At 45.6% G+C, this 25210-nt stretch overlaps 1 protein-coding gene across 2 annotated transcripts in view; it reads right to left on the reverse strand.

Moving 5' to 3' along the window:
* The window catches only part of GGA2 (golgi associated, gamma adaptin ear containing, ARF binding protein 2), a 33046-nt gene extending 8293 nt beyond the window's left edge, over window positions 1-24753 (reverse strand). The window contains exons 1-13 of one of the 2 annotated variants that reach the window (XM_004373334.2): window positions 24615-24753; window positions 14321-14405; window positions 13413-13488; window positions 12405-12503; window positions 11561-11684; window positions 9616-9719; window positions 8163-8243; window positions 7523-7660; window positions 7241-7322; window positions 3774-3899; window positions 2848-2970; window positions 2509-2537; window positions 1458-1591 (exon numbers count right to left, since the gene is read on the reverse strand). In XM_004373334.2, coding sequence (XP_004373391.1) covers window positions 1458-1591; window positions 2509-2537; window positions 2848-2970; window positions 3774-3899; window positions 7241-7322; window positions 7523-7660; window positions 8163-8243; window positions 9616-9719; window positions 11561-11684; window positions 12405-12503; window positions 13413-13488; window positions 14321-14405; window positions 24615-24714 — 1301 coding nt within the window. In that variant the 5' untranslated portion in view covers window positions 24715-24753. The remainder of the gene's footprint in view (window positions 1-1457; window positions 1592-2508; window positions 2538-2847; window positions 2971-3773; window positions 3900-7240; window positions 7323-7522; window positions 7661-8162; window positions 8244-9615; window positions 9720-11560; window positions 11685-12404; window positions 12504-13412; window positions 13489-14320; window positions 14406-24614) is intronic. The other variant, XR_002823577.1, reaches the window with a different exon arrangement.
* Between the last annotated feature and the right edge of the window lie 457 nt (window positions 24754-25210).

The following is a 25210-nucleotide window of genomic DNA, read 5'->3' on the forward strand; positions in this document are numbered from 1 at the left end:
ACACACACACACACACACACACACACACACACACACGTAAAGGTATGACTTTAAGCAACTAACTTAATCTCTCTATAGCTCAGTTTCCTCATCTACCAAATGGGGTAATAGAAGTATCTACCTCACAGGGTTATTAATGTGGTAATTGTCAGACAGTCCTGGACAACAAGTAGCTCGGTCAGGTTGTTTCCCATGTGTGATATAAGGTCACACCGGAGTGACGTGAGCTATGTAGATGATACACAAATTGATACAATGACCGCTTCATACTTCTTCATGATTTTGTCAATTTGGAACACAAATTCAAAACATTTTTGGAAAACCAAAGTCCAGAGAGGAGCAAAAAACCTATCCAGATTAGAATTATTACTGGCCCCCTGTCCAGTGGTTAAAAGAATAAAACCAAAAGAAACACCCTCTGGGTGCAAACAGGAATGATCTCCCAGCATGACTCCATTTCCACCAGAGCCCTGGGGTCTCTATCAGGCTGTTCTGGGGGACACAAATCGCTACAACTTTTCCAAAGGCAAAAGGATGGGATCTATGAAAATAATTTCATATTCATACCTTGGAGCACCTCTACTTTTAGCAACCTGTACTAGAAAAACATTCCCCCAAGAGCTCCCAAACTGGTAACTATGTAAATACCCAACAAGAGGGAAATCATTAAATACACCCCTACAATGAATTATTATGTCGCTATTAAAAAGAATGAGGCAAATTTATCTAAACTGATATGGAAATATGTTATCAAGGATGTAACGTATTTTAAAAAATGCCATGTTGCAGTACAGTTTGTGTAAAAATAAGCTACAATCATTTATTACTACACGTAAACCAATAAAAGCAAAAAAGGAACATTCACCATTGTTTTTAGGGAGAAGTATTTTGAGCTCCTATATATACATATATATACACACAGCACTCTAATGATCAAATTTTGCACTAATTATATTTGTAAGGAGCCTTTGTGGCACAGTGGTTAACTGCTCAGCTGCTAACCGAAAGGTTGGCAGTTCAAATCCAGCAGCTGCTCCATGGGGAAAAGATGTGTCAGTCTGCTTCTGGAAAGATTACAGTCTTGGAAATCCTACGGGGCAGTTCTACTCTGTCCTACAGAGTTGCTATTGAGTTGGAATCGACTCGACAGCAATGGGTTATTATATTTGTAACTAGGAAAACAGAAAATCAACAGACACCAAAAACAGCCATCATCGTCTATGACTACTCTTCCTCCTAATAAGCCCCTTTCAGGGGTTCTGGAAAGGAGGTATTTTCATGACTTGGGATGGCAAGTGAAAGGAGAAAGGGGAAGCAGCATACTGAACTTCCAATGGGAAGGAAGAAAGTCTCTCCAGCGTGAGAGGTCTCTGGCTGTCTTGGAGGACTGGCCCTTGTGCAATGAGAGGGAACTGCACACACTGCCAGACTCTACACCCCTTGTCCAGAAGACTCACAGAGGGCCCGGAGAGGGCTGTGGTGAGAGGAGATCCAGCAAGTTCCTTTCTGCAGAAGGACTCTGAACACCACCATCTGGCAGTGTGCTGGGGGTGGGATTCCTCCTTTCCTTACAGCAATTCTGACGGGCAACCTGTCAAACCAGGAATGACTAAAATAAGGCCAGGGCATGAATGACCATCAGCTGCAGTGACACTGGCATAGCTCTCCTGACCCCACCAAAGCTGTTACAGCCCAGGACCTACTACACTTCCCAGGGCAAGAGGAGAAAGAAAGGGCAATAAACGTATGACTTCTGAGCAGAGCCTGGATACAACCGACCAGGGTAGGTGTAAACAGAGAGGAAAGAGAGAGGCTTTGGAACTGCTAGTCTATGAATCCCACTAGGACAGTGCAGTAGCACTGCTCTCTCCACCAGTCAGCACTGCCCTTGTGAAGGCAGGTTTGAGAAATCCTACCCTGCCCTCAAGAAATCAAATGACGCACTACATTGGGCAAATCTGCTGCAAAGGACCTCTTCAATAAAAAACAAAGACGTCACCTTGAGGACTAAGGAGCGCCTGACCCAATCCATGGTATCTTCAATTGCCTCATGTGCATGCAAAAGCTGGACAATGAACAAGAAAGAGTGAAGAAAAACTGATGCATCTGAATTATGGTGCTGGTGAAGAATACTGAATATACCATGGACTGCCAGAAAAACGAACAAATCTGTACTGAAGAAGTACAACCAGGGTGCTCCTTAGAAGGGAGGATGGTGAGACTTCATCTCACTTACTGTGCACATGTTATCACGAGGGACTAGTCCCTGGAGAAGGACATCATGCCTGGTAAAGTAGAGGGTCAGCTAAAAAGAGGAAGACCCTCAACAAGATGGACTGACAGTGGCTGCAACAATGGGCTCAAGTACAACAATGATGCAGGATGACACAGGACCGGCAGTGTTCTGTTCTGCTGTACACAGGGTCGCTATGAGTTGGAACTGTCTCCATGGCACTTAACAACAACAACAACCCTGTCCTCCCTGGCCCCAAGGAAGCGCTTCCTTACCTCGTTCGTAACAGCGGCATCGTTGATCCCTGCAAGAAATGAGCAGAGTGAGGTGCACAAAAGTAACTCACTACCTGATACAAGCTGAAGATCAATACCACGCTCACCCCTTCTCGAACATTTACAACACTAAAGCCTAGACTGATAAAGTGACTTACTCAAGGTCATTCAATGCATCCCTAGCAAAACTGAGACTACAGTGCAAAGGGGACCTCTCTGAACTGCCCAGTATAACCAATCACCTCAGAAGCAGGCATATTCTTTCCAAAGGGAACCAGTTCACGCTCTGTCCCTACTGAGGACCTTCTGTCCCTGCTGCTGCTAAACACTCACACTCACCTAAGGCTGCCAGGTCCTGATGAAGTAAAGATGGCGCCAGAGTCCCGGCCTGCTCAGATCTGCTGTCCACCTCCAAGTCAATCAGGGGGCAGTTCTTCATACAACCTGCTGGATTCTGAAAGACTAGAAAACAGGTAGGGTTAGCAGAATAAGTCAATTAGACATGAGAACAAAATCTCCACTTAAAACTTGCCAACTCTCCTCAAGTCTTCTCTCAATCAAAAGATGTCACTTTCCTCCACCCCAAAGCAGCCCCAGAACAACCTTTCACCTGAGCTGAGCATCCTGACACACAGACTGAGTTGGCATCTGGACTATCAAGTCACCAGAGGACTGTGTTCCCACCTTGGTGGTGACCAGAAGGCAGCATTCCCACCAGAGTGATCAGAGTCCTCCTCCAAAGGGCCCAGGCAACCTGGACAGGAGCAGACCTGACTTTCTTCACCAGTTCAGGGGCCTTTTGAGGTTTCTGACCAGCTGATCACCTGAAGTGCTCAATAAAATGCAGATACCCAGGCCCAACCCCAAGAGGTCTTGATTCAGTAGATCCAAGCATCAGGGATCCAAGACTTGGCATTTTAACAAATGCTCCAGGTGATTCTGATCCAAGTAGCCTGGCACTAGGAACCACTAAAGACAACCATTTCTTTGGTCTCCAGCTCCCACAAGTTAAGAACTCATGAGAAGAATCCAAATCTGGACACAACACAGCCATCTGCTTCTGTCTGTAGCCAAAGCTGGCATCCAGTTTGGCGTCAGTTCACAATGGAACCCATGGCACAGGCTTGATAATTCAAATCGGTTTTCACAAGAGAAGGAAAAGTAGGCAAGTTCTCTCATTTCTATGCCATAACCCAGAATATTCTGAGGATGTATTTCTTTTCTGGGATTTGCAAGCTGGGCAAGGAGAGGCTCTTTCCACATACCTCTGGAGACAGGTATGTCTTCCACTGGACTGGTCACTGTGTTCCCAAAGGTGACCCTGCCCTCCATCACCTGTTTGTATAGGAGAACTCCCTGGGTGAGGAGGTCATTTGCCTGGAGAATCTCAGCTGAAGAATGAGAAAAATCAGAAACCTCTGATTTAGTATACTAACACTTTCAGTCCTTTCTTTTAAGCCATTCCACACAACAGCCTTTCCGGGGCTCTACTAGGTTCAGTATACCATACCTCCTGCCCCCAGAACATGTAATCAGGCCCCTGTCAGACCTAGTCACTCAAACCCCTGAGCCCTAGCACTGTGATGCCAATGGTTAACACATATGTTCAGCTGATAATGCAAAGGTTGGAGGTTCAAGTCCATCCAAGGGCACCTCAGAAGAAAGGCCTAGCAATCTACTTCCGAAAAATCAGCCACTGAAAACCTTATGGATCTCATGGGACAACTCAAGTCAATTGGCATAATATAGTTCACAAACTTCATGTTCTGCATCCTTAGTGAGGTGAGTAGCGTGTAGGGTCTTAAAAGCTTGCAAGCAGCCATCTAACATACAACTACTGGTCTGTACTCGTCAGAAGCAAAAGAAAAGAAGGAAACTAAAGTCTCAGAAAATAAACTAGTCTACAGGGTTAATCAGCTTACACAAGCCACAGCCTCATCTACCCTGAGACCAGATGAACTAGATGGTGCCCAGCTACCACTACTGACTGTTCTAATCAGGACCAGAATAGATGGACCCTGACAGAACTGGAAAGAAGTGTGGACAGAGCTCAAAATCTAAAAAAGTCCAGGCTTACTTGTCCAGTTGAGACTGGAGAACTCCCTGAGACTATCAACCTGAGACACTCTTTAAACCTGGAACCAAAACTATCCTGAGGTCACCTTTTAGCAAAGTAACAGACTGGCATACAAAATGAATGATATTACCTGTGAGTACAGTGCTCCATTAAAAAAACAATCTATATAAGACCAAAAGGTCAACAATTAACTCTGATGAAAAGATAAAGGGGTGGCGAAACTACAGCACTTGAAACAGAACAACGAGAATGTGTTTAAAGAGAACACTGACACACTGTGAAAAATGTTAACTGTCACTGAACAATCTGTACAGAAATTATTAAACGAGAACCTAATTTACCATGTAAACGTTCACCAAAAACACACAAAAAAAATGATTAGAACAAAAACAAAACTCTACAGAACACAGTTCTATTCATGGAGTCGCCATGAGTTGGGATTAGCTCTGCAGTAACTGGTTTTATGTCTGCATTGTTCAACATGAAGGCCACTAGCCACGTGTAGCTAGTGAGCAGTTGAAATAAGGCTCCTTCAGCTGAAGAACTGAATTTTTAGCTTTATTTAATTTTAATTAAATTTGAAACCTGAAGCTTGGACAATGTGAATGCAAATATTAAAAGAAAACTATCTTTATGGTACTCCACTCAGTTATTGGAGTTTCTAAGTATGTACGGAGCAACGTGGTCTATGAACCTACTTTTTCAGTTGTAAATTTTATGAAGTCTAAATACAGGTGAAGTGTCTGCCATGAACATTTGGCATCCAAACTGAAGTGTGCTGTAAGGATAAAATACACACTGAATTTCTAAAAAACTTCATAGAAAAAAAATGTAAATCTTACTAGTAACTGAAAATACAGATCACATGATTGTTAAATTAATGCCACTTGTTTTACTTTTTTAGTGTAGCTGCTAGGGAATTTAAAATTGTATACATGGTTTGCATGCTATTTCTATTAGACAGGGGGAATGCTGTTCTAAATTCCAGTTCAGTCTCACAACCAAACCAGTGTCTCCAATGTCTCAAGGGCACCTGTAGGCCAACCATATTTAGAAAGGGCACCAGGGACCAGATGCCAAGATGCCCTGAGGAAGCAGGGGAAACAACTCTGGATGTGAGCAGAGCATCCCATGGCTTGATTTACCTGCAAACTAATCTGTCCTAAGAGAGAGACACGAGAATAGCAACAAGGCCAAGGGCTATTCCTAAGAGGGCAGGCCAAAGAACTGAAATATTACTTCTCAGCAGTGACCAACTGCTTATTTCCCACCAATATTTTGACTGTGGGGCAGACGCTGTAAACTGCAACAAGGGCTTGAATTCAGTGAACAAATATTACTTGGCATTTGCAAGTTGTTTAAAACCTTAAATTTAGATACCTCTGACATCACTGCAACCAGTGAGAAAATAATGGGTCTAGGGGATAATTACATCATGAAAGGGACAACCAGATTCCACGTGTGTCACGAACACCACGTATTAAGTATTTTTGCCACCCCCACCAAATCGAACCTGCATCTAATCAACCCGCCTGATCTAGTTAGCAATTTATGAGAAGTATCAGGAACAGAAAAATGACATGTTAAATACCACGGGGATGCAATCGACAGAACTGAGACCAAGAGAAACTCTACAGGGCAAAAGACCTGTTGCTCATGCAAGGGGAAAAAAAAAGAGAGACGGGGTAGGGTAAACCTATGAATTAAAAAATATTTAAGAAATGCCAATCAATTACAAATTATGTCTCGTTTGATTAGAACTGTAACAAAAAAAAACATGAGGGAGCAAGAAATGAGCAGCAATATCTGAACATTGACAGAATATTTGATTATTTTGAAATGTATGGAATTTGCTTGTAAATAGACCAAGGTGGAGATGGGTAGGGAGTCCCTGGGTGGTACAAATTGTTAATGTGCTCAGATGCTAACCGAAAGGCTGCAGGTTTAAGTCCACCCAGAGGTACCTCCTAAGAGATGCCTGTCAATCTACTTCTGAAAAATCAGCCACTGAAAATGCTATGAAGCACAGTTCTACTCTGACATATGTAGGGCTGCCATGAGTCAGAATCGACAGCAACTAGTTTGGCTTTCTGGTTTGGGGCTGGGTGGGAAGAAGAGAAAGGTACACATGAAACAAGGTCAGAAGATTAGCTGTGAGTTGGTAATTGTTAAAGATGGGTGAAGGGTACACAGGATCTATTCTATTATTCCGCTGTTTATAGGTTTTGAGATTTTCCATGATAAAAGTTTTAATACCTGTGGACAATGGACCCTACCACGCCCCATTAGCCTGCCTCATTTTTGTTACTTAGCTGGCCCCTGACGGCGTTTAAGTTGGCGAATTCTTCTAGATGCACCACTGAAGCTGGCTCTTAGGCCTCTGCTGGCTTCTCCACCCCTCCCTTCAGTGCTCTTCTCACACCCGATCGACTCGGTAAGTTTCCACCCCTTTCTATGCTTTCAGACCTGCTGTTGATTTCCTGCTGAGGCCTCAGTTTTCTGGAAATCAGTTCCCTGGCCCACCCACCATCAAACCTACAGTCAGTTTTTCTTGCTCCTGGCACTGCAGTCGCACAACAGGAAGAAGCACGTCTGCTGGAGAGAGCTAACACTCTGGGCTGATATCTAGCCTAGGGAAATTTTAAAAAGTGTTACCGAGCGCATCGTCATCATCTGTGGTGTCACTCGCCAGCCGGAAAAGGGTGGGCCGCAGCTTTTCACACCTTTCATACACGGCCTGGGAAAAGAGGCAGGTTTTACAACACATACCCGGGACCCACAGCAAGGCCTTTGGGGCCTCCAATCAAGCATGCAGCAGCCTCTAGGGTCCTCTTCAGTCCCTCCCAAATTCATGACTCAGGTTTAAAGTATGCCCCAGTTAAATATGTGCAGTTTAGTCTGCCAGTTACACCCACATACAGCTTCTTTAAGGATCACCTGCAGGGCCTCCTGGTCTGGTGGGGCCTGCCCTGGCCTGCGGTACATGCTCAGCATTTCCTGCAGCACCTTCACGTGGCTGCGGACCTCCTCCACCGCGCTGACTCTCCTGGACACCTTCTCTGACTTTTCTTGCTCCTTTAAAGGGAAAGAAGCAGGTGGAAGTGAGGGAGATGGGACAGAACATACCCTTGGGCAGCAGAGAAGTCAGGGAAGTCACAAGAACACTGAGTGAGCAGGAATGTTTGCTCAGTGGATGAAGCAAACAATCAAAGCGCAGAATTCTGGGGGAGGCAATGCAGCTTTGGTGCCTGGTAGGTTGCTCCTTTCCACTACCAGCCTCCATTCTTCTGAAAAACAGATTCCTAAACCTGGACTCTCGTCCAGACAGTACCTATCACTGGGACAAAAGATGGCATCTATAAAATGCTTTGAGCGCCACGGATAAAGTACAGCATTATGATTTCTGCTTCCAGCCACTATCTTGCTGCCTTTTGGGGAGTCCACAGCTGTTCCCCAGTTCCAGGCCAGGAGGCCATCCCTTCTCCCAGACACTGTTCATCCACACCCTCAAGCACACACATACTGTCCTTCAGCCCATCAAATGCTGCTTCCATAGAACCAGCTGGAAAGTGCCTACCTCCTTGACCAGATCCTTGATAAGCCGGTTTGCAGCCTGAAGATCCTCAGGGTGGCTGCTCTTCAGAAGCCTTGTCAAAAGCTGAAGAGAGTGAACAAGAACTGTATTCCCTGTGTCAAATGGCACAGACTGGTAACAACAACAATAGAATTCACACTAATAACAGCTCACACATTTTATGTGTATCTTACCAAACCCTCACAATGACATTATGATGTAGGCATTATGAATATCCCCACAGATCAGTGGTTTTCAACACAGTGTGTGTGTGGAGAGGGAAGGATTCCATCTTCCAAGGGACATTTGGCAATATCTGGAGACATTTTTGGTTGTCACACTCGGAAGGAGGGTCTGCTACAGACATCTAATGGGTAGATGCCAGGGATGGAGTAAACAATGCACAGAGCAGCCCTACAACAGAGAATTTTCCAGCCCTAACTTTGTCTATCGCTTTATTCCCAATGCCTAGCAGAATATCTGGCACATAGAAGCCACTCGATCTTTGTTGAATAAATGGCTAGAGAGATAGGGAAACTGTCAAGAAAGATAGGGAAATGGAGTTTCAGGGAATGAATGTAACTTGCTTAAGGTGATACAGGAGGACTCTTTCTCGGAAGTCCATGACCCTCCCTAGGTCTCCAACCCTTTGCAAATATAAAATAAAAAGTGGGAGAGGAACCAGAAAAGCAGCTCAGGATCTAGAATAAAGCTGCTTGTTCTACCTATAGTACCTCACGGACACTGAGCACCTAGATCCAAGGGAATGGTACCCAAGAGGTTACACCTGGAGGGCAGAGCACACCGGACAGAAACACGTGGCGTGGGACATGCCTGGTCCTACACTTCCCAGACCTTGTGACTGACCGAGAATACCAATGGCCAAAAGCACTGCCATCACTAGTACCACAAGAGCCATTTCCCCGTTCACAAGCACTATCATTATCTCTGTGTCTTGGCCTACGTGTTTGACCACCTTCCTTTTCCCTTCCCTCTCCTCACTGATGTCTTAGAAGTAGTAATTCCGGGAGGCAGTAGTGGAAGGAAAATGGGTGGGGTCAGGCTTACTGGCACTAAAAAGATTTGAGCCAATACACAACCAATGCTCTCCTCTCTACGAATCCCCACCTCAATGCCACAAATACACTGGATATGGCTGATCATCCCACGTTTCTCACACTCCCCTTGAGTTACTCTTTTTCCTTCTTTTCCCCCAGGAATACTTGTGCAGATAAGAAGGCAGATTAATACAAAGAACATAGTATTCGGCCCATTCAGGCCTTATGCTACCTCACTCCCAAGAACCGGCTCTGCAGAGGAGAGCTCACTAACCCACCCCTCCACGCTCCGGTGCAGGGATCAGAGGACCTTCCAGGGAACACTTAAAATACAGTCTCTAAGAAAAGGTCTTATGAGACTGCAGGTAGGCCACCAAGGTCAGAGAAGAGTTCCTTACCTTTGACTTTTCTTTATCAGCATCAAAGATGGAGCTCTTGGGCCAGGGAGAAGGTGGGGGTAAGATTCTGTCCATTGGCAGTTTAGGGTCTTGCTTTATGATTCCTAAACATGCAATTCACAAAGTTAAGATAGTGATATGGGTACCCATCAACTTCAGAAACTCCTGCTTCCCGATGTCCCAGAAGGAAAATACTATCAACAACCTTAACACTCAGGATCATGGTACAATCACAGCTCTGCATAATCTCTCAGGAGAAGCCAGGAACTAGCACAAAGTCAGGGACATCAGAGCCTTTAGGGGGACCTTTGGCTAAAGAACAAGACAACGACTGTGGCCAAGTAAGCAAGAGCAGAACCAGATCCCAGGGTTAGGAGGCTGTGGGCCTTATGCTACAAAAACACTGACCGTTTTACGGAGGTGCATATCCTCCCACGGCCCAGAAGTTACTGTGGGATCCCTGATGAAACTCCTAAAAATGTTAAGTGAGTGCACTTGACAGATTCCTTCTTCTAAAGAACCCAAGATAAAGAGGAATGCAGACTCCCAACTTTCGCCCAGGACACAGAAATGTGGGAACAGCATCACTCCACCTTGATAACAACAACAAAAAAACTGGATGACCTACAAATTCACAACTTTCCTTGAATCCATTACAGAGCTGACATCACAGGGCAACCAATTAACCTAATCTAAGGAAGTACAGTGCTCCAAGGAGAAATGGGAGGCAACACCAGGAAGAGTAATTCAGCAAAAGTTTTTAAAAATTACTTATAGGCTAGTGTGAGCTAGTAAGAGGATACAGAGCTTCTGGGGGCCAAAAAAATGGGAACAGCCTCATCTCTGTCTGGATGCCTCACCAAGGGCTCACAAAAAGAGTGGGAAAGGCCTGCAGCCACTCCTAAATCCCTCTTTACACTGCTGCGGGAAGGACAGCAAACCCTGTAGCCCTAGAACACTGGTGAAAACTCACTGCAGCTGGGGAACGAAAACCAGGACCAAAAAAAACCCCTTATACCCCTGGGGGTAGGGCAGAAAGGGGCCCTAGGCCCCAACCTACAGTTGTGGGCAGGACAGGATCACCAAGTAGGCCCTACCCCCAAGAACCAGGGACGTGGGGCCTGCCTAAGACTGAGGCTTAATCTGAACAGCGAACAATCCCCCACCACCAGGCTAACAAGTGCTGAGTAACAAGTAATAGCCGTCTACTGCTGGGAGAGAGGCAGGAACATGTTCTCCATGCTCTCTGAGGTACAGAGCAAAGGGAATCCCTAAAGCTGAAGGTGGAGCAGATATTGAGAAAAATGCTCTGGCAAATCAGCCCCCAACCCTAAGCACAAGGTAACACCAGAGAAGTCTTACTGTGGTGGTTTGCGTGTTGCTACGATGCTGGAAGCTATGGCACTGGTATTTCAAATACCAACAGGGTCACCCACGGTAGACAGGTTTAGCAAAGCCTTCAGACTCAGAAAGGCCTGACAATCTTTTTCTGAAAATTAGCCAATAAAAACTTTATGGATCACAACAGAACACTGTCTGATATAATGCTAGAAGATGAACCCCCCAGGCTCGAAGGTACTATACAATAGCCACAACAATGGACTCAAATATAGTAACGATCATACAGATGGCACAGGACTGGGCAACATTTTGTTCTGTTATACTTAATGTCACCGTGAGCCAACACCATGGCAACTAACAACAGCATACTAAGAGTAACTATAGCAATATCAAACCTCAAACCTCGCTCAACTTCTGACTAGACTGACTCAACCTCTTAAACTCATGGCCTACCAGAAGGAAAGTTATGCCCATTTTTGAGCATAAAAATTATTTACCTCAGTCCCCACTGTCCTACACAAGATGTCCAACTCTCAACAAAAAATTACAAGGCCTATAAAAAAAGAAACATACTGTAAAAACGGGATGCAAAGTGAAGTCAGACCTTGTTTCTTCAGCATCTGATAAGCATCTCGGATCTTGATGTCTTCTGGGAACCAGACTGTCCAACTAAAGAGTATTTCAATGACCCTTCCTTTAACTTTTTCTGTGGTCCAGGACCCTAAGTACTGAAAGGAAAGAGGAAAGAGAATTATAGAGCTGAAAAGAACTTAGGGAACAATCTAGCAAGCACTTCCACTAAACAAATGGCTGCTGAGGCCCAGAAGTGAGCTGCCCACAGCTGGTTAAAAGCTGAGACACAACCTAAGACCAAGTGATGAGGCACAGCCCAGCCTCAGGGCTCTTTTCTAGGTTTCAAGGAGTCAATCTCCAAAACTGCTAAAATTAAATGCCCATCATACAAGAGCCTCAAACGGTGCCTTGTCTACACCACTAGGGACACTCATTTTTTGACTAGGGAAAGTAAGTGCTCAACCTATGTTACCTGAGAACGGTGGGGAACATTGTTAAGACAGGTGCGGGAAGAGAAAATGCAGAGAACAAAGCAAGAAGTTACATGGAAAGTAAAGTTGCACCAACTATCTCTTGCTATCTCCACCAGGAAATCTGTGCCACCACAACAGACTTTCTCCAGACCACCCATTCACAAGGGAGAATCTGAAAATGCTAGCAATAAAAGGGCAGCTGATAAGGATGACCATCAGCCTAGACCTTAGAGGAGAAAGCTTTCACATGCAGGACCTTCTCAGACCTCTCAAAAGTCTGAGACAAGCTGGCAGTTTCTGTCCTTGTGCAACCCTGCCTCTAGCCTGAGAAAGGTGACAGAAGATTGAAGGTTAAGGGCAGGTGGAGTACAGTGGGCAAGGCTGAGTCTAGAGGATACTCACCTTTGGAGACAACACTTTGATCAGCTCATTCAGGAAGCGGAACTTGGCCACTTCGCTGTGGAACTTCTCTCCACAGTGGTTCATACAGGTCTCCAGCACCTGCACAGACACAGAACCCCATAAGAGGGAAGCCAGTGGCTCCAGGGCTCCCCTAGAATCTGATGAGCACTTTACTGGTATGTGGCTAATGCTTTCCCAAGCCTATGATGACACTGAAGCTTTGGGGAAAGGGTAACATTTTCAGATTAAGAAAAAATGTCATCTGTTGGATCTTGTTGTAACTGCCAGGTTTGTGCCCAGGAAACAGCTCAGTGAGGTATGTGTGCCCTGAGGTAACCCCACTTTTTAGGGAAGCCCCTTGGGCAGCTGAAACTGCTCAGAGAATGACTTCCTCCCCAGAGGTGGCTATTTGACATGTAGTGCCCAAGAACTGCTAAGCCAGAGGAGCAAGCTAGGGCTACACACATTTCCTTGGGTCCACATGATTTTCAACATTTCAAATTAGTCAACAGCATGTAAGAATTCAGAGAATTCATATGAAAATGTAGATTTCTGGTTTCTCTTGGAAAATGGAAAGTTCTATCAACACTGGGTCCAAAGTCACGCCTGGCAACAGCCAGCTGGCCCTGTGCAGCAGCTGCCCTCTTTAACTCCGCACATGCTCTCTGGTTCTGTGGGCCTCACCCAGCTGCTTCACTCATTTATGCTACCAGGCTGGCCCCTGTGAGCATGTGGACTTGCCAGGCCTGGCCTAAGAAGGTAAAGGAAATAAAATCTTCCTTTCCTTCTCCCAAAACGGGCTCAGTACTGCTCTCTAGAAACAGATCTAAGATGGGGCAATCTGAGAACAGGACTCCCTACAGCCTGCTGTTCTCAGGGCCTGTGAATATAAACCTCCAAGATGCCCCCGCACAGTTGAAAAGGGACTGGAGCAGAGGCAAAGTCCCTCTCAGCAACCTTCCCAGCATCATGACAGGAAAGCTTAGGCTAAGGGCAAGTCGCACTCACCGTTAAGGCATAAAGAGCTTCCTTCTCTTGTGGAGACTGGATCTTGTGGGCCAACAGCCAAGGCGCATGTGTTGAGCTAAGGCAAACCAAAGAGACCTGGACTCTGAGCGGGGAGGACACACTAACCGGTCACACTGGGTATGCTCGCTAAAGTCACCTCCCACCCAGGAGCTTGTGTCCCAGGGCAGTGGTGGAACATGACTCGCAGGCAGCCCATGCACAAGCCTCTGAGGGAGCCAACTCCCACCCACCCTTCTTGCACCCACAGCCCGAGGGTCGTCCTTCTGTCCAGGGCACATCACCCTCCCTTCAGCCAACCAACCCCTACAACTCCAAGCTGGACAGTCAGGCCCAGACCCCACATAAAGGGTCCTGAACAACACAGACTCTGTCGTATTACAAATGCTCAGTAAACACTTCAGGAGAAACCAGGATCAAAGTTCTGGCTCATTTCAAAATAGCTGAATTTCAGCAACTTGTAGATTAAACACCTGGATGACTGACTTTATATTTCAGCTCCTATCCCGACACTTTGGAAATAGACAATTCAACAAAACCTTACCCTCTTCCTGGTTTTTGTTCCTAAGAAGATTACATTTAAATGATGGAGAACACAATGATCTCTTTCACGTAACCTAGCTACATTCTGTCTGCAACATACAGAGTTCTCCTGAGCATTAGTGTTTAACAACACTACTTAAAACTTTTTTTTAATAATTGCCAGTTGCAAAGTGACTATCCTGTTTTGTTTTTTTTTAAGTACCATGAATTTGGTATTTGTAGAACAATAAAGTAATGTTCTCAACGGATTGTGGGGAAAAAAACAAACAAGCAAGCCTAACTGTGAAATAGCCCTGAAAAAGTAAGGCATCCGCCCGCTAGTCAAGCATGTGTGAAAGTCATCTTACCCCTTGGGATCAGTGTTCACCTGCTCGCAGAAATTCTGGATAGCCAACCAATCCTGTTCTGACACGCTTGGGTCTGTGGCTTTATCTGTTAAGGAAGAAGAAAAAAAAAAAGCAAAGAATGTATAATAAAAAGAAACATACAAAAAAGTCGGCCTTGAGTATTACATTCTTTTAAGAACTATCTAAACAGGGTCAAACTGACATCAGCAACTCGAACGATTAGATAGGAACCTTAGGGGGCAGTGAGTTTATGTTAATGACGGAGGAACAACCCAGCAAAGGACGGTGACAATGGTTGCGCAATGCAAAGAATGTAATCAATGTCGCTGAATCATACATGTAGAAACTGTTGAACTGGTATGCTCTGCTGTGTGTATTCTCAACAACAAAATAAATTTAAAAAAAGAAAGAAAGAAACATACATCCCTCTAAAAGCCTGACAGCTGAAGGCTGTGACATCACTCCCTTAGGGGATGAGACCCAGTGGGCAGAGAGCCGAAAAGGACAGGGACCATGCCTGTGTTGTTCACCAGTCAAGCAGTGCCTGGCACGTAGCATGCTCTCAGCGAGTATTTGTTGACTGACTGAATGAGCAAATTGATTAACAAACTATTGTCCTGAAATGGCTCCACTTCCAGTGCAGGCTGGACCTGTGTGTACCTTCTTCATACCCCATTTCAGGAACCCCTACTTCAGCCCTGCAATGTGGATGGACAGGCCACCACCTGAGAGGCCACCTGTAGGTGTCTTAGCTGTGTGACTAAAGACCAGAACATATCACAAGCTCTCAGGTGATTCTACTTGGCCATCCCACCGTCTCCGCAAAAGCAACTCCCCTAAACCTCAGCTCACTGAAGATCTCTCTGACATACTATGTAAGAAACTTCATCTGCAGGTTAGCTGCTTGTCCAACTTGACATCTGGACCTTCACGTCTTCACTCCTCTTTGCTGCTTTACTCATCCCCAAGGAACCCAGATCCAACACAGTAGGGTCTCCCCCACCGACACATTCATATTTGGATGGAATCCAAGGACACGGAGCATCACAGGGCATCAGGGCACAGCTAAGACCAGAATATGACTGCAGGAAGGAAGATTGTCAGAAGGCCTGAGGTGAGACCATGCTCCACTGAAGGACCATGCCTGTGCTGTCCACAAGTCAAGCACAGTATCTGGCACATGGTATGCTCTCAATGAGTATTTGCTGACTGACTTAATGAGCAAATTAATTAACAAGCTATTGTCTGGAAAGTGGCTCTACTTCCAGTACTCCCCAGCCTTGCTGGAAGAAAGGATTAGAGGTATCTTCTCCAGTGCTAGGGGACGGTAGTGGCTTTCTCCTCTCCCACAGCTGCTGGCTACAATTCCCATCCAGCGTCCAGCAAGGAGGCCCACTCCAGGGGCAATATGTTCCACCTCCCTATTGAACCTGGCCACATTCTCTCACAAAGGAGTTACCAACATACTCTTTATTCTGCCCTGTCATATAACCTCCTAGACCCCTCACTGGCCAGCCTGCCCTGGCTCACCAGCCTCTCAGTGAAATAGCTTGCTGGTCCTGACAAAGAAGCTCTTTCAGACTCTGCAAATAACAAGCTCGTTCTTAGGGTCATATTTCTGATGTTACTATTCCTCTTGCCTGAATATCCACTCCTCTCCTCTCAAAATCCTATCCATTCTTCAAGGCCCATTGAATTTCCATCTCCTCCAGAAAACCTCCCACTGCTCAGGTCCGACTAATCCTCTTCCCTTCTGATTACCTAAGACTCCACAGTCAACCTAGAGCTTAACTTCCTGACTGTGGTCACATTTATGTCATTTGGAAGTCATGTGCCTATCCAGCTCAGCTGTGAGAGTCAGAGGCTGACTCCATTCTAAGACAATAACAAGACAAAGGAGACCAAAGGAATCAGATATCAAGCCCAGCAAGCCCCTCATCATTCCCTGCCCTCAAAGCTCCTCCCCTATATTCTACCTCTCAAAATCTTACCTGCCCTCAAGTCCTGATTCAAATGTGATCTCTTTATAGAGACTTCCGAGGTATTTTTATCTCCCACCCCCACAAAACATAGCCATCTCTTTCTCTCAGAAGTTCACCTGCCCCTCTTTTATAACTGGGATCTCTAACTCCACCCTTCATTAGTTACATGCCCTCAGGTTCTCTGAACCTGTTTCCTCAACTATAAAATAAGGACAACAGGACCTTCCTTATGGAATTGTCATGAGATTTAAACAAGACAGTGTGTAAACTGCTCAGAACAGCAACATACAGGAAATAATAAAGGATAGCAAAAGTTATCGTTTACTATTTTAATATGCAGTCTCTGCTTTTTAAGATTATACCTAAGGGGACTAAAACTCTCGAAGGCAGAAGCCATATATTCCCTACAGTGCTTAGCCCAACGCCTTACTCATAGGTACAAAATAAACATTCACAAATTATTTAAAGCAATGAGTCTCAGAGATTCTGATGAAAAGGGTCTGAATCATCTAATTCCACCCTAAAACCAAAAGTGCTTTAGTTGCAGTTCACTACAAAGTCAAGGTTGATAATACAAAGGCATTATGACCTCAACACGTGACTGACTAGACCTAGAGGCAGAAACAGCACTCAGAGCCCAAGCTCACCATACAGAATCCAGCCCTCTCTCCCCTCACCTGTCACCAAATGGAAAAGTCACAGTACAGACAGGTAACAGCTGTTTCAAAAGAAAAAAGAAAACCTCTTAAGAGGTTAAATCATCTTCCAAACCCTTAACCAAAGTGTTATAGACTGAATTGTATCTCCCAAAAAGATATGGTGAAGTCCTAACCCCTGGTACCTGTGAACATGACCTTGTTTGGAAATAGGGCCTTTGAAGATGTTATCAGTCAACATGAGGCCCTACTCCAACCATAGTGGTATCCTTATAAAAAAGAGACAAACAGAGAAAATGATACCAGGTAACACTGCACCTGCAAGCCAAGGAACACCTGGAGCTACAGAAGCTAGGAGAGGTACGGAACATTTTCTCCCTCAAAGGAGCCAACATGGCCGACACCCTGATCTTCGACTCCCACCTTCCAGAACTGAGACAATACATTTCTGTTCTTTAAAGCCACCCATTTTATCTTGTTACAGCAGCCTTAGGAAACCAATACGTAACAAGCAAGAAGATCTAGAAAATGTAAGTTTTTTTTTTTACTTTGCTGTATCTTATATCATAAGGATTCACTCAAGGTTTACTATGGCCCAAAAGTAAGATTCATATACCCACTCCTCACTCATCAACATGGTTAGGTTCCAAAGACCAGGTTGTTGTGCGAAATGGGTGTTACGTGAAAATGGAGGAATTTTTTTTGTTTTCAGACCATCCATTTGTCCGATGTTTTTAATTTAGAAAACATGATTATAGAAAAAATAACAGCTAAGATTTACTCATGTGCTCATCACTGTGACAAGTCCAGATATGGATTATTCCTCTGCAGAGAAGGAGGCTTGGACGAGATAAAGCTGGATAAAGCTGAGTTGTGTGACTGGAGGGCCCACTGCTTAACCACTTCACCTTCCTTCTGTGCTGGGTCAGAGCTTTCCTTGAGACATTTTTTTTTTAGTTTTCATTATTATTGCATTTTATCATCAGAATCTTTATAAATCCTGATCTTTGACTTTGGGGGTTGGAAACATTACACACAAACTTACGGATATGTTTTAACATTGTATTACTAACGATAAGATGTACAAAAAAAAAAAAAAAAAGACAATCATAAGTGCAGTTCCTTGTAACTTGAATATGTCGCAAGTCTGGACTACTGGTACATAAACAGACTGCAATCCAGACTTCTCCAGAGCTCCAAGGGAGGCATAAATGGGTGACTCCTAGGAGTTTAAGTCCAGACAGAAGGAAGAAAGGGATTTACTGAACACTCGACTTTAACTAAGCTACTGCCTCCATGGCATGACTGACTATCAGAGCTAGAATCAAGAAACCAAGAGGAACAAAAGTGCCGCTTTTAATAGCACAAAGCTGGCAACAACCTCAACTGTACACAAATAGGGAACTGGTTAAATACATTATAGCACACCCATACAATAGCACATACGGGGCTTTCCAACAATAAGAACAAGGCAGCTATATATGCAGTAATGTGGAACAATGATCAAAATATTCTGTTAAGCGGGGGGAAAGATGCAAAACAGAATGTATAGAAGACTTCCATTTGTATTTTTAAAGCGTGAGCTTCTGGTAACGGCTTCCTGATGTTCCTTTGGGGGAATCACCCCTCCTCAATTCTAGGTCCCAAGTTTGGTTGGGTCTGTTCCCTTCCCCCTACCCTTTGGTTCTGGGAATGGGTACCACACCCACCAACAGGCCTGGCACTCTGCATATTTCACCCTCCTGGCTATCCTGATTTCAAGACTGGATACAGGACCCAAGCTGGACCAAGAGCCAAGAACGCCATTACTCCTGCTGAAATTAATGGGAAAAAAATTATTTCTGCTGGGACTGCAGCAGGGGGCAGAGCAAAACAGAGACAATTGAAGAAAAGAAATGAATCTTCGCGATGCCATGGAACTTCTGAATTGAGCTAGCCTAGCCCTACCCTGGGCCATTCTTTTTCATGAAGCCAATACAAGTTGGTTTTCCGTCACTTGCAACTAAAGGACTATTGATAATAACTAATTTATTGGGCACTTAGCTATGCACCGGGCACTATTCTAAGTGCTTTACGTGCATTAACTCCTCGGACCCTCACAACCACCCTAAGAGGGAGGTATTATCACTACTCCCATTTTAAAGACAGCTGCCTTGGACCATGGTCTCGGGGAACATCTAGCTCAACTGGCATAACACAGTTTATACAATGTTCTACATTCTACCTTGGTGAGTAGTGTCTGGTGTCTCAAAAGCCTGTAAGCGCCCATCTAAGATACTCCACTGGTCTCACCCCTTCGGGAGCAAGGGAGAATGAAGAGAACAGGATACAAGGAAAAGATTAGTCCGAAGGACTAATGGACCACAGCTACCAAGGCCTCCACCGGACTGAGTCCAGTACAGCTAGATGGTGCCCGGCTACCACCACTGATTGCTCTGACCAGGATCACAACAGAGGGTTCTGGACAGAGCTGGAGAAGGATGTAGAACAAAATTCTAACTCACAAAAAAAAGACCAGATTTACTGGCCTAAAGGAGACTGGAGAGACCCCGAGAGTATGACCCCCAGACACCCTTTTAGCTTAGTGGTGAAGTTATCTCTGAGGTTCACCGTTCGGCCTGGGAGTGGACAGCCCTGTAAAACCAAATGGGACTAATGAGGTACAGTAGTCCAGTGACACGGGCCAGAAGGCAGAAGGGGACAAGGAAGCTGGTGATAGGGAACCCAAGGTTAAGTAAGGATATTGTTGATGTATTGTGAGATTGTTAACCATTGTCATAGGGCAAAATGTGTAGTAACTGTTAAACAAAAAACTATTTTGTTCTGTAAGCCTTCATCTTAAGTGAGAATAGCAGCACAATTGGAAGAGCGCAGTTAATGTCACTGAACTGTGCATGTAGAAATTTTTGAAATGGTGTATCTTTGGCTATGTGTATTTTCACCAAAAAAAAAGGTTGAGAAGTTAGAGGGTTGACATGTTGTGGGGTTGATGACCAGTCATAAAACAATGTGTGTACTACTGTTTGATGAGAAACTATTTGTTCTGTAAGCCTTCACCTGAAGTACAATTAAAAAAAAAAAAAAAAAAAAAAGAAAGGAAAAAAAATAAATAAATAAAGACAGCTGCCTTGCTTGCTGAGGTAAGATCAGCTAGGGATCCAAGCTCAGACCTTCCTCAGCCTCCACTAGATTTACTTCCTTCTCCATCTAGCCTAGATGCACAGTGAATCCCTTCACCTACACTCCTGTCCCAGCCACACCATCAGCCCTGCTACTCCCTTGTCCTCCTATTGCACCTCCTCCACCCGCCACAACCCAGACCCACCAAATCTAGTTTAAAATACAGTTCACCTTCTCTGCTCCTACTAAGGGGAGGGAGGGAAGTCACACAACCAGGAGGACTGCCAACACACATTCCTGATGTCACATCACCATGCCACAGTCCTTCAAATGTGATGGATCTCAGGAGTGGGGAGGTGATTGTGCCCTTCCCCTCCCGGGGGACATGTGGCAACCTCTGGACACATTTCCGGTTGTCATGATTGAGGAGAGGGTTGTGTTATTGGTATCTAGTGCGTAGAGGCCACTCAATTCTACAGGATGCTGCTAAATGTCCTATATGCACAGGATAGCCTCCCACAACAAAGAGTTATGGGGCCCAACATGTCAACAGTGCTGAGAAACTGTTCTCAAAGTGTCCAGGTGGGCTCCCTTTTGTTTCTCTTAGCAGCCATTTCCCATCTTACCCACCTTCCTCAAACCCCCTACTCCACCTAAGCACTAACATTCAGCAGGCAGCCTGCGAAGTGGTAGTAGTGAGGGGCGGGGGGCAGCGCCTAGGGGGCAGGGACCACTGACAAGCTTACTTGTGCAATCATCTTTATCTCCTTCCCCTAACCCTCAGAAAACAAACGGTGCCCTTCCTCTTTGTAAGCCCAAGTCATCCCTTCCTGCCCTAGCTCTAACTTCCTGCAGTACCTTTAAGCCCCCCTCCAGGTGTTCCTGCCCTTAATCGAAAGGACTCACAAACCTACCCTCTCCCTTTATAATTTCCTTGACTCTGTGATTCCCTCCAGTTACTCTCTCCTTCCTTCCCTCCATATTCAAGAACCATAAAATAAAACCTGGAGGCCAGTGGCTACATCCTCCCAACAGATGAATTCTGTCTGGCCTGCACCAGCCAAATTTTATTATTTCAAAGTACTTGCCAACTTTGGAGCCCTGGTGGCGCAGTGGTTAAAAGCTCTGCTGCTAACCAAAAGGCCGGCAGTTTGAATCCATCAGCCACTCGTTGGAAACCTTATGGGGCAGTTCTACTCTGTCCTATAGGGTCATTATGAGTCACAATGAGGTTTGGTTTTTGGTTTGGCTTTGTCAACTTTTAAAAATTAAGATTTCACAAACAAATGCAGGTTTCCACCGTTCCCTGAAGATCCAGCAACTTTTGGGCCCCCATGGCCCCCAAAACAACTGAAGCACCCCTCTCTCTGGGTAGGGTATGGACTCTCTGTGGAGACAGACATAGTTCCAGGCACTCCCTCTTATCTCCTCCACCTGGGTCAGCTGCCAGTTATCATCTTACCCAGGCCATTTACTCACTTTTTGTGCAACTCAATTCTAAACCTACAGTTCTCCACGACCTCCTAATTTAAAACAACCAAACCCGTAGAACTGCCCCACAGGGTTTCCAAGGCTGTAATCTTTAAGGAAGCAGACTGCCACATCTTTCTCCCCTGCAGCAGCTGGTGGGTTCAAACCACCAACCTTTCGGTTAGTAGCCAAGTGCTTTAACCATCGTGCCACCAGGGTTCCTACCTCCTAATGGTTGCTGTTAGATGCTGTCAAGTTGGTTCCAACTCAGCATTCCTGTATCAACTACCTTCTGTTCCCACAACTAACTTAAAGATAGCTCAATAATAACCTTTTAGTTGCCAATAAGGCTTTTCCTTATCCTTCCTCATCTTACTCTACTTTTGGCAGCAAACTACCAACCACACCCCTCCTTTGGTATCTGTGGCTCTCCCCTCTCTAAGCTCTCCTGCCTGTCTGCTCCACCCTCAGTCTTCACGCTGCTCCTCAGTCCGCCCTTAAATATCAGGGTTCCCATGCTCCATCTCCAAAACCTCTGCTTTTTTTTTTTTTTTAAATATACACACCCTCCCTAGACAAGCACACCGCCAACGAGCTGCTGACTCCCAAACTCTACCTTAAACTCTCACCCTCTCTGGAGCTAACCAAGTGCCTAGAGAGCATCTTTTTTAATAATATTTTACTGTGTTTCTGGTGAAGGTTTACACAGCAATTTAGGTTTCCATTCAACAATTTCTACACAAGTTGTTTAGTGACACTGGTTATGTTCTTCACAATGCATGAACTTTCTCATTATTCCCATTCTGGTTGTTCCCTTTCCATTAATCTAGTTTCCTTTACAGTCTCACCATTGTTTTAAAGTAATTGTTGACCGTTTGGTCTCATGTAGGTGATTTTTTTAAAGGAGCACAGTACTTCAGGTGATATTAATTTTTGAACCAATTTGTCATTTAGCTACACGGTGACCTCAGGAGTTAGTTTAAGAGAGCATCTCTTTTTCACTGTACCACAAGCACCTCAAACTTAACAACTCAACTATCTCTTCCTTCCTAAAGCAGCTCCTCCCTATAGGTGAGGCGTCATAACCGACCAATTACCTGAGCCTGAAACCTAGGGTCTATCCTAGATTCCGATCTCTTGCCTACATTCCAACGCATCAACGCTGCTGATTCTGATGATTCTTTTTTAACTGTACCTTAGATGAATGTTTATAGAACAAACTAGCTTCTCATTAAACAATTAATATACATGTTGTTTTATAATGGTTGCCAACCCCCCACGACATGTCAACATTCTACCCTTCTTGACCTTGGGTTCCCCATTACCAGCTTTCCTATCTCCTCCTGCCTTCTCATCCTTGCCCCCGGGCTGGTGTGCACATTTAGTCTCATTTTGTTTTATGGCCTAATGTTTGGCTGAAGGGTGAACCTCAGAAGTGACTTCCAGTACTGAGCTACAAAGGTGTCTGGGGGCCTTACTCTCGAGGTTTCTCCAATCGCTGTCAGACCAGTAAGTCTGATCTTTTTTTTTTTTTTTTTGAGTTAGAATTTTGTTCTCTATTTTTCTCCAGCTCTGTCTGGGACCTTTTTATTGTGATCCCTATCAAAGCAGTCGGTGGTGGTGGCCGGGCACCATTTAGTTGTGTTGGACTCAGTCTGGTGGAAGCTGTGGTACTTGCGATCTGTTAGTCCTTTGGACTAATCTTTCCCTTGTGTCTTTGGTTTTCTTCCTTTCCCCTTGCTCCAGATGGGGTGAGACCAGTGGAGTATCTTAGATCTGATAATTATTTCTGGTGGGCATTGCCCACCCTCCATCCCCACTGCTTCTGTCCTACTTCAGCCCCTAAACACTGCCAGAATAGCTTTTTTCCTACACTCCTGCCTGAACTCTCACCCTCCCTAACCAATCCAGCTCCCACATGGGGGATTCCATGGTGATGCTTCTTTTGCAGAAACTCCCAACAACCCACTATCACAGGATAAAACATAAACTCCTTTCTACAGCATTCAAGACCTTGACGATCTAGCACCAATTAGCTGTGCAGCCTCATTTCCAGATTCTCTGCTATTCAGACTTTGCATTCCAGCAACACTGACCTACTTGTTGCCATCAGAATGTTCTGCACTCTCTTGTCTCCCAACCTTTGCAGTGTCCTTGGTCTAGAATGCTACTGCTTCCTTTCTCCACTCAAATGCTCCATGTGCTGTGACATCCCCCAGGTAAACAAACCAACTTCTACCACCACAGGTTGAACGGAACCAAACCCCTCTTCTCGTTAATAACAAGGTGTTTGTACTCACTAAAAAAAATGTCTTTGAGACCAAGTCCCCTGTGTTACCCACCTCGGTTATCTCCAGCACCTATCACAGAGCCCCACACACCACTAACTAGTAAGGCAAAGGGCATATTCTTTATCCTCTCTGAACCTCAATTCCTTACTGGTAAAACCAGGTCAGTAATAGCCCTTATGCCGGGGACCGTCTGCAAGCTTACAGAAGACTTATACGTAAGTCTGCCCACAGTAAACATCTACAAAAGGTGTAAAGGAACTGTTGACATTAAGGGCAGCAGCCACAGAGCTTTTTCCCAGCTCCAAATCGATTGCAAGAGACTGCGTGATCTTGCACAGCTGAGTCTCCTGAGTCTCCGTAAGTCTCGAAACCCCGGATAACAGAAGCTAGCTCCTGGGGTCCTAATGAGGATTAGCAACGGCTGATATGTTTTCACCACAGTGGCTAGCACAAAAGAAAAAGCTCAATAAACGTTAGCCATTACGGTTGTTAATAATCAGAATGTTTTACCAATAAAAAAAAGGGGGGAGGGGAGTGGTCAGTGGGGGAGGGGAGCAGAAATCCTAAGTCTGCAGAACCGGCAGAGCCTTGCGGCTCCTCTCGGGGACCTGGGCGACCTTCCCACATGCGCCGGGCCCCAGTCCCCAACCCCGGCAGCTGGGCCTACTCGAAGGCCGTCCGCCCGCCCGCCAGACTCATAAGGACCAGGGAGGCGGGAAGCGAGGCCTCACGTGCGGCGCTGCACCCTCCCGGGGGACGGCCCCCGGCTACTCACTGAGCCACAGCTCCAGTGCCGCCGCCGGCCCCGGGGGCCCCTCCGCAACCTCGGTTCCCTCCGCCGGCCCGGACCCCGCTGCCACCGCAGTCGCCGCCATTGACCGAGCGCCGCTGCTGTAGCCACAGCTGCTTCCGCGCCTCTCAGCAGCTGCTACCGCGCGGCTCGCTCTGAGGCTGACGACGCGGCAGGCGCGAGTGGGCACGTGACGGGGCCGGGGCCGCCCTGCCCCGCCCCGCCCACTGCGCCAGATCCCGCCTCCGCGCAGGCCTGGAGGGGGCGCGTCCTCACATGGATCCCCCACCGCGCGCTTTCATGGCTTGCTCTCACTACTTAAGACCAGTACCAAGGTCAAAGCCAATCAAACTAACATCTCAAGGCCTGCGCCGTCTCTTGCTTCAGAAATAGGGTCACCACAAGGACTAGAAGGCAGAAGGGGACAGGAAAGCTGGTGATAGGGAACCCAAGGTTGAGTAAAGACAGTGTTGACATGTAGTGGGGTTGGTAACCATTGTCAACGGGCAACACGTGTACTAACTGTTCAATGAGAAACTATTTTGTTCTGTAAACCTTCATCTAAAGTGAGAATAGCAGCA

The sequence above is a fragment of the Trichechus manatus genome, unplaced genomic scaffold (genome assembly GCF_000243295.1).
Source record: "Trichechus manatus latirostris isolate Lorelei unplaced genomic scaffold, TriManLat1.0 scaffold00024, whole genome shotgun sequence".
In the NCBI taxonomy this organism is placed as follows: Eukaryota; Metazoa; Chordata; class Mammalia; order Sirenia; family Trichechidae; genus Trichechus; species Trichechus manatus.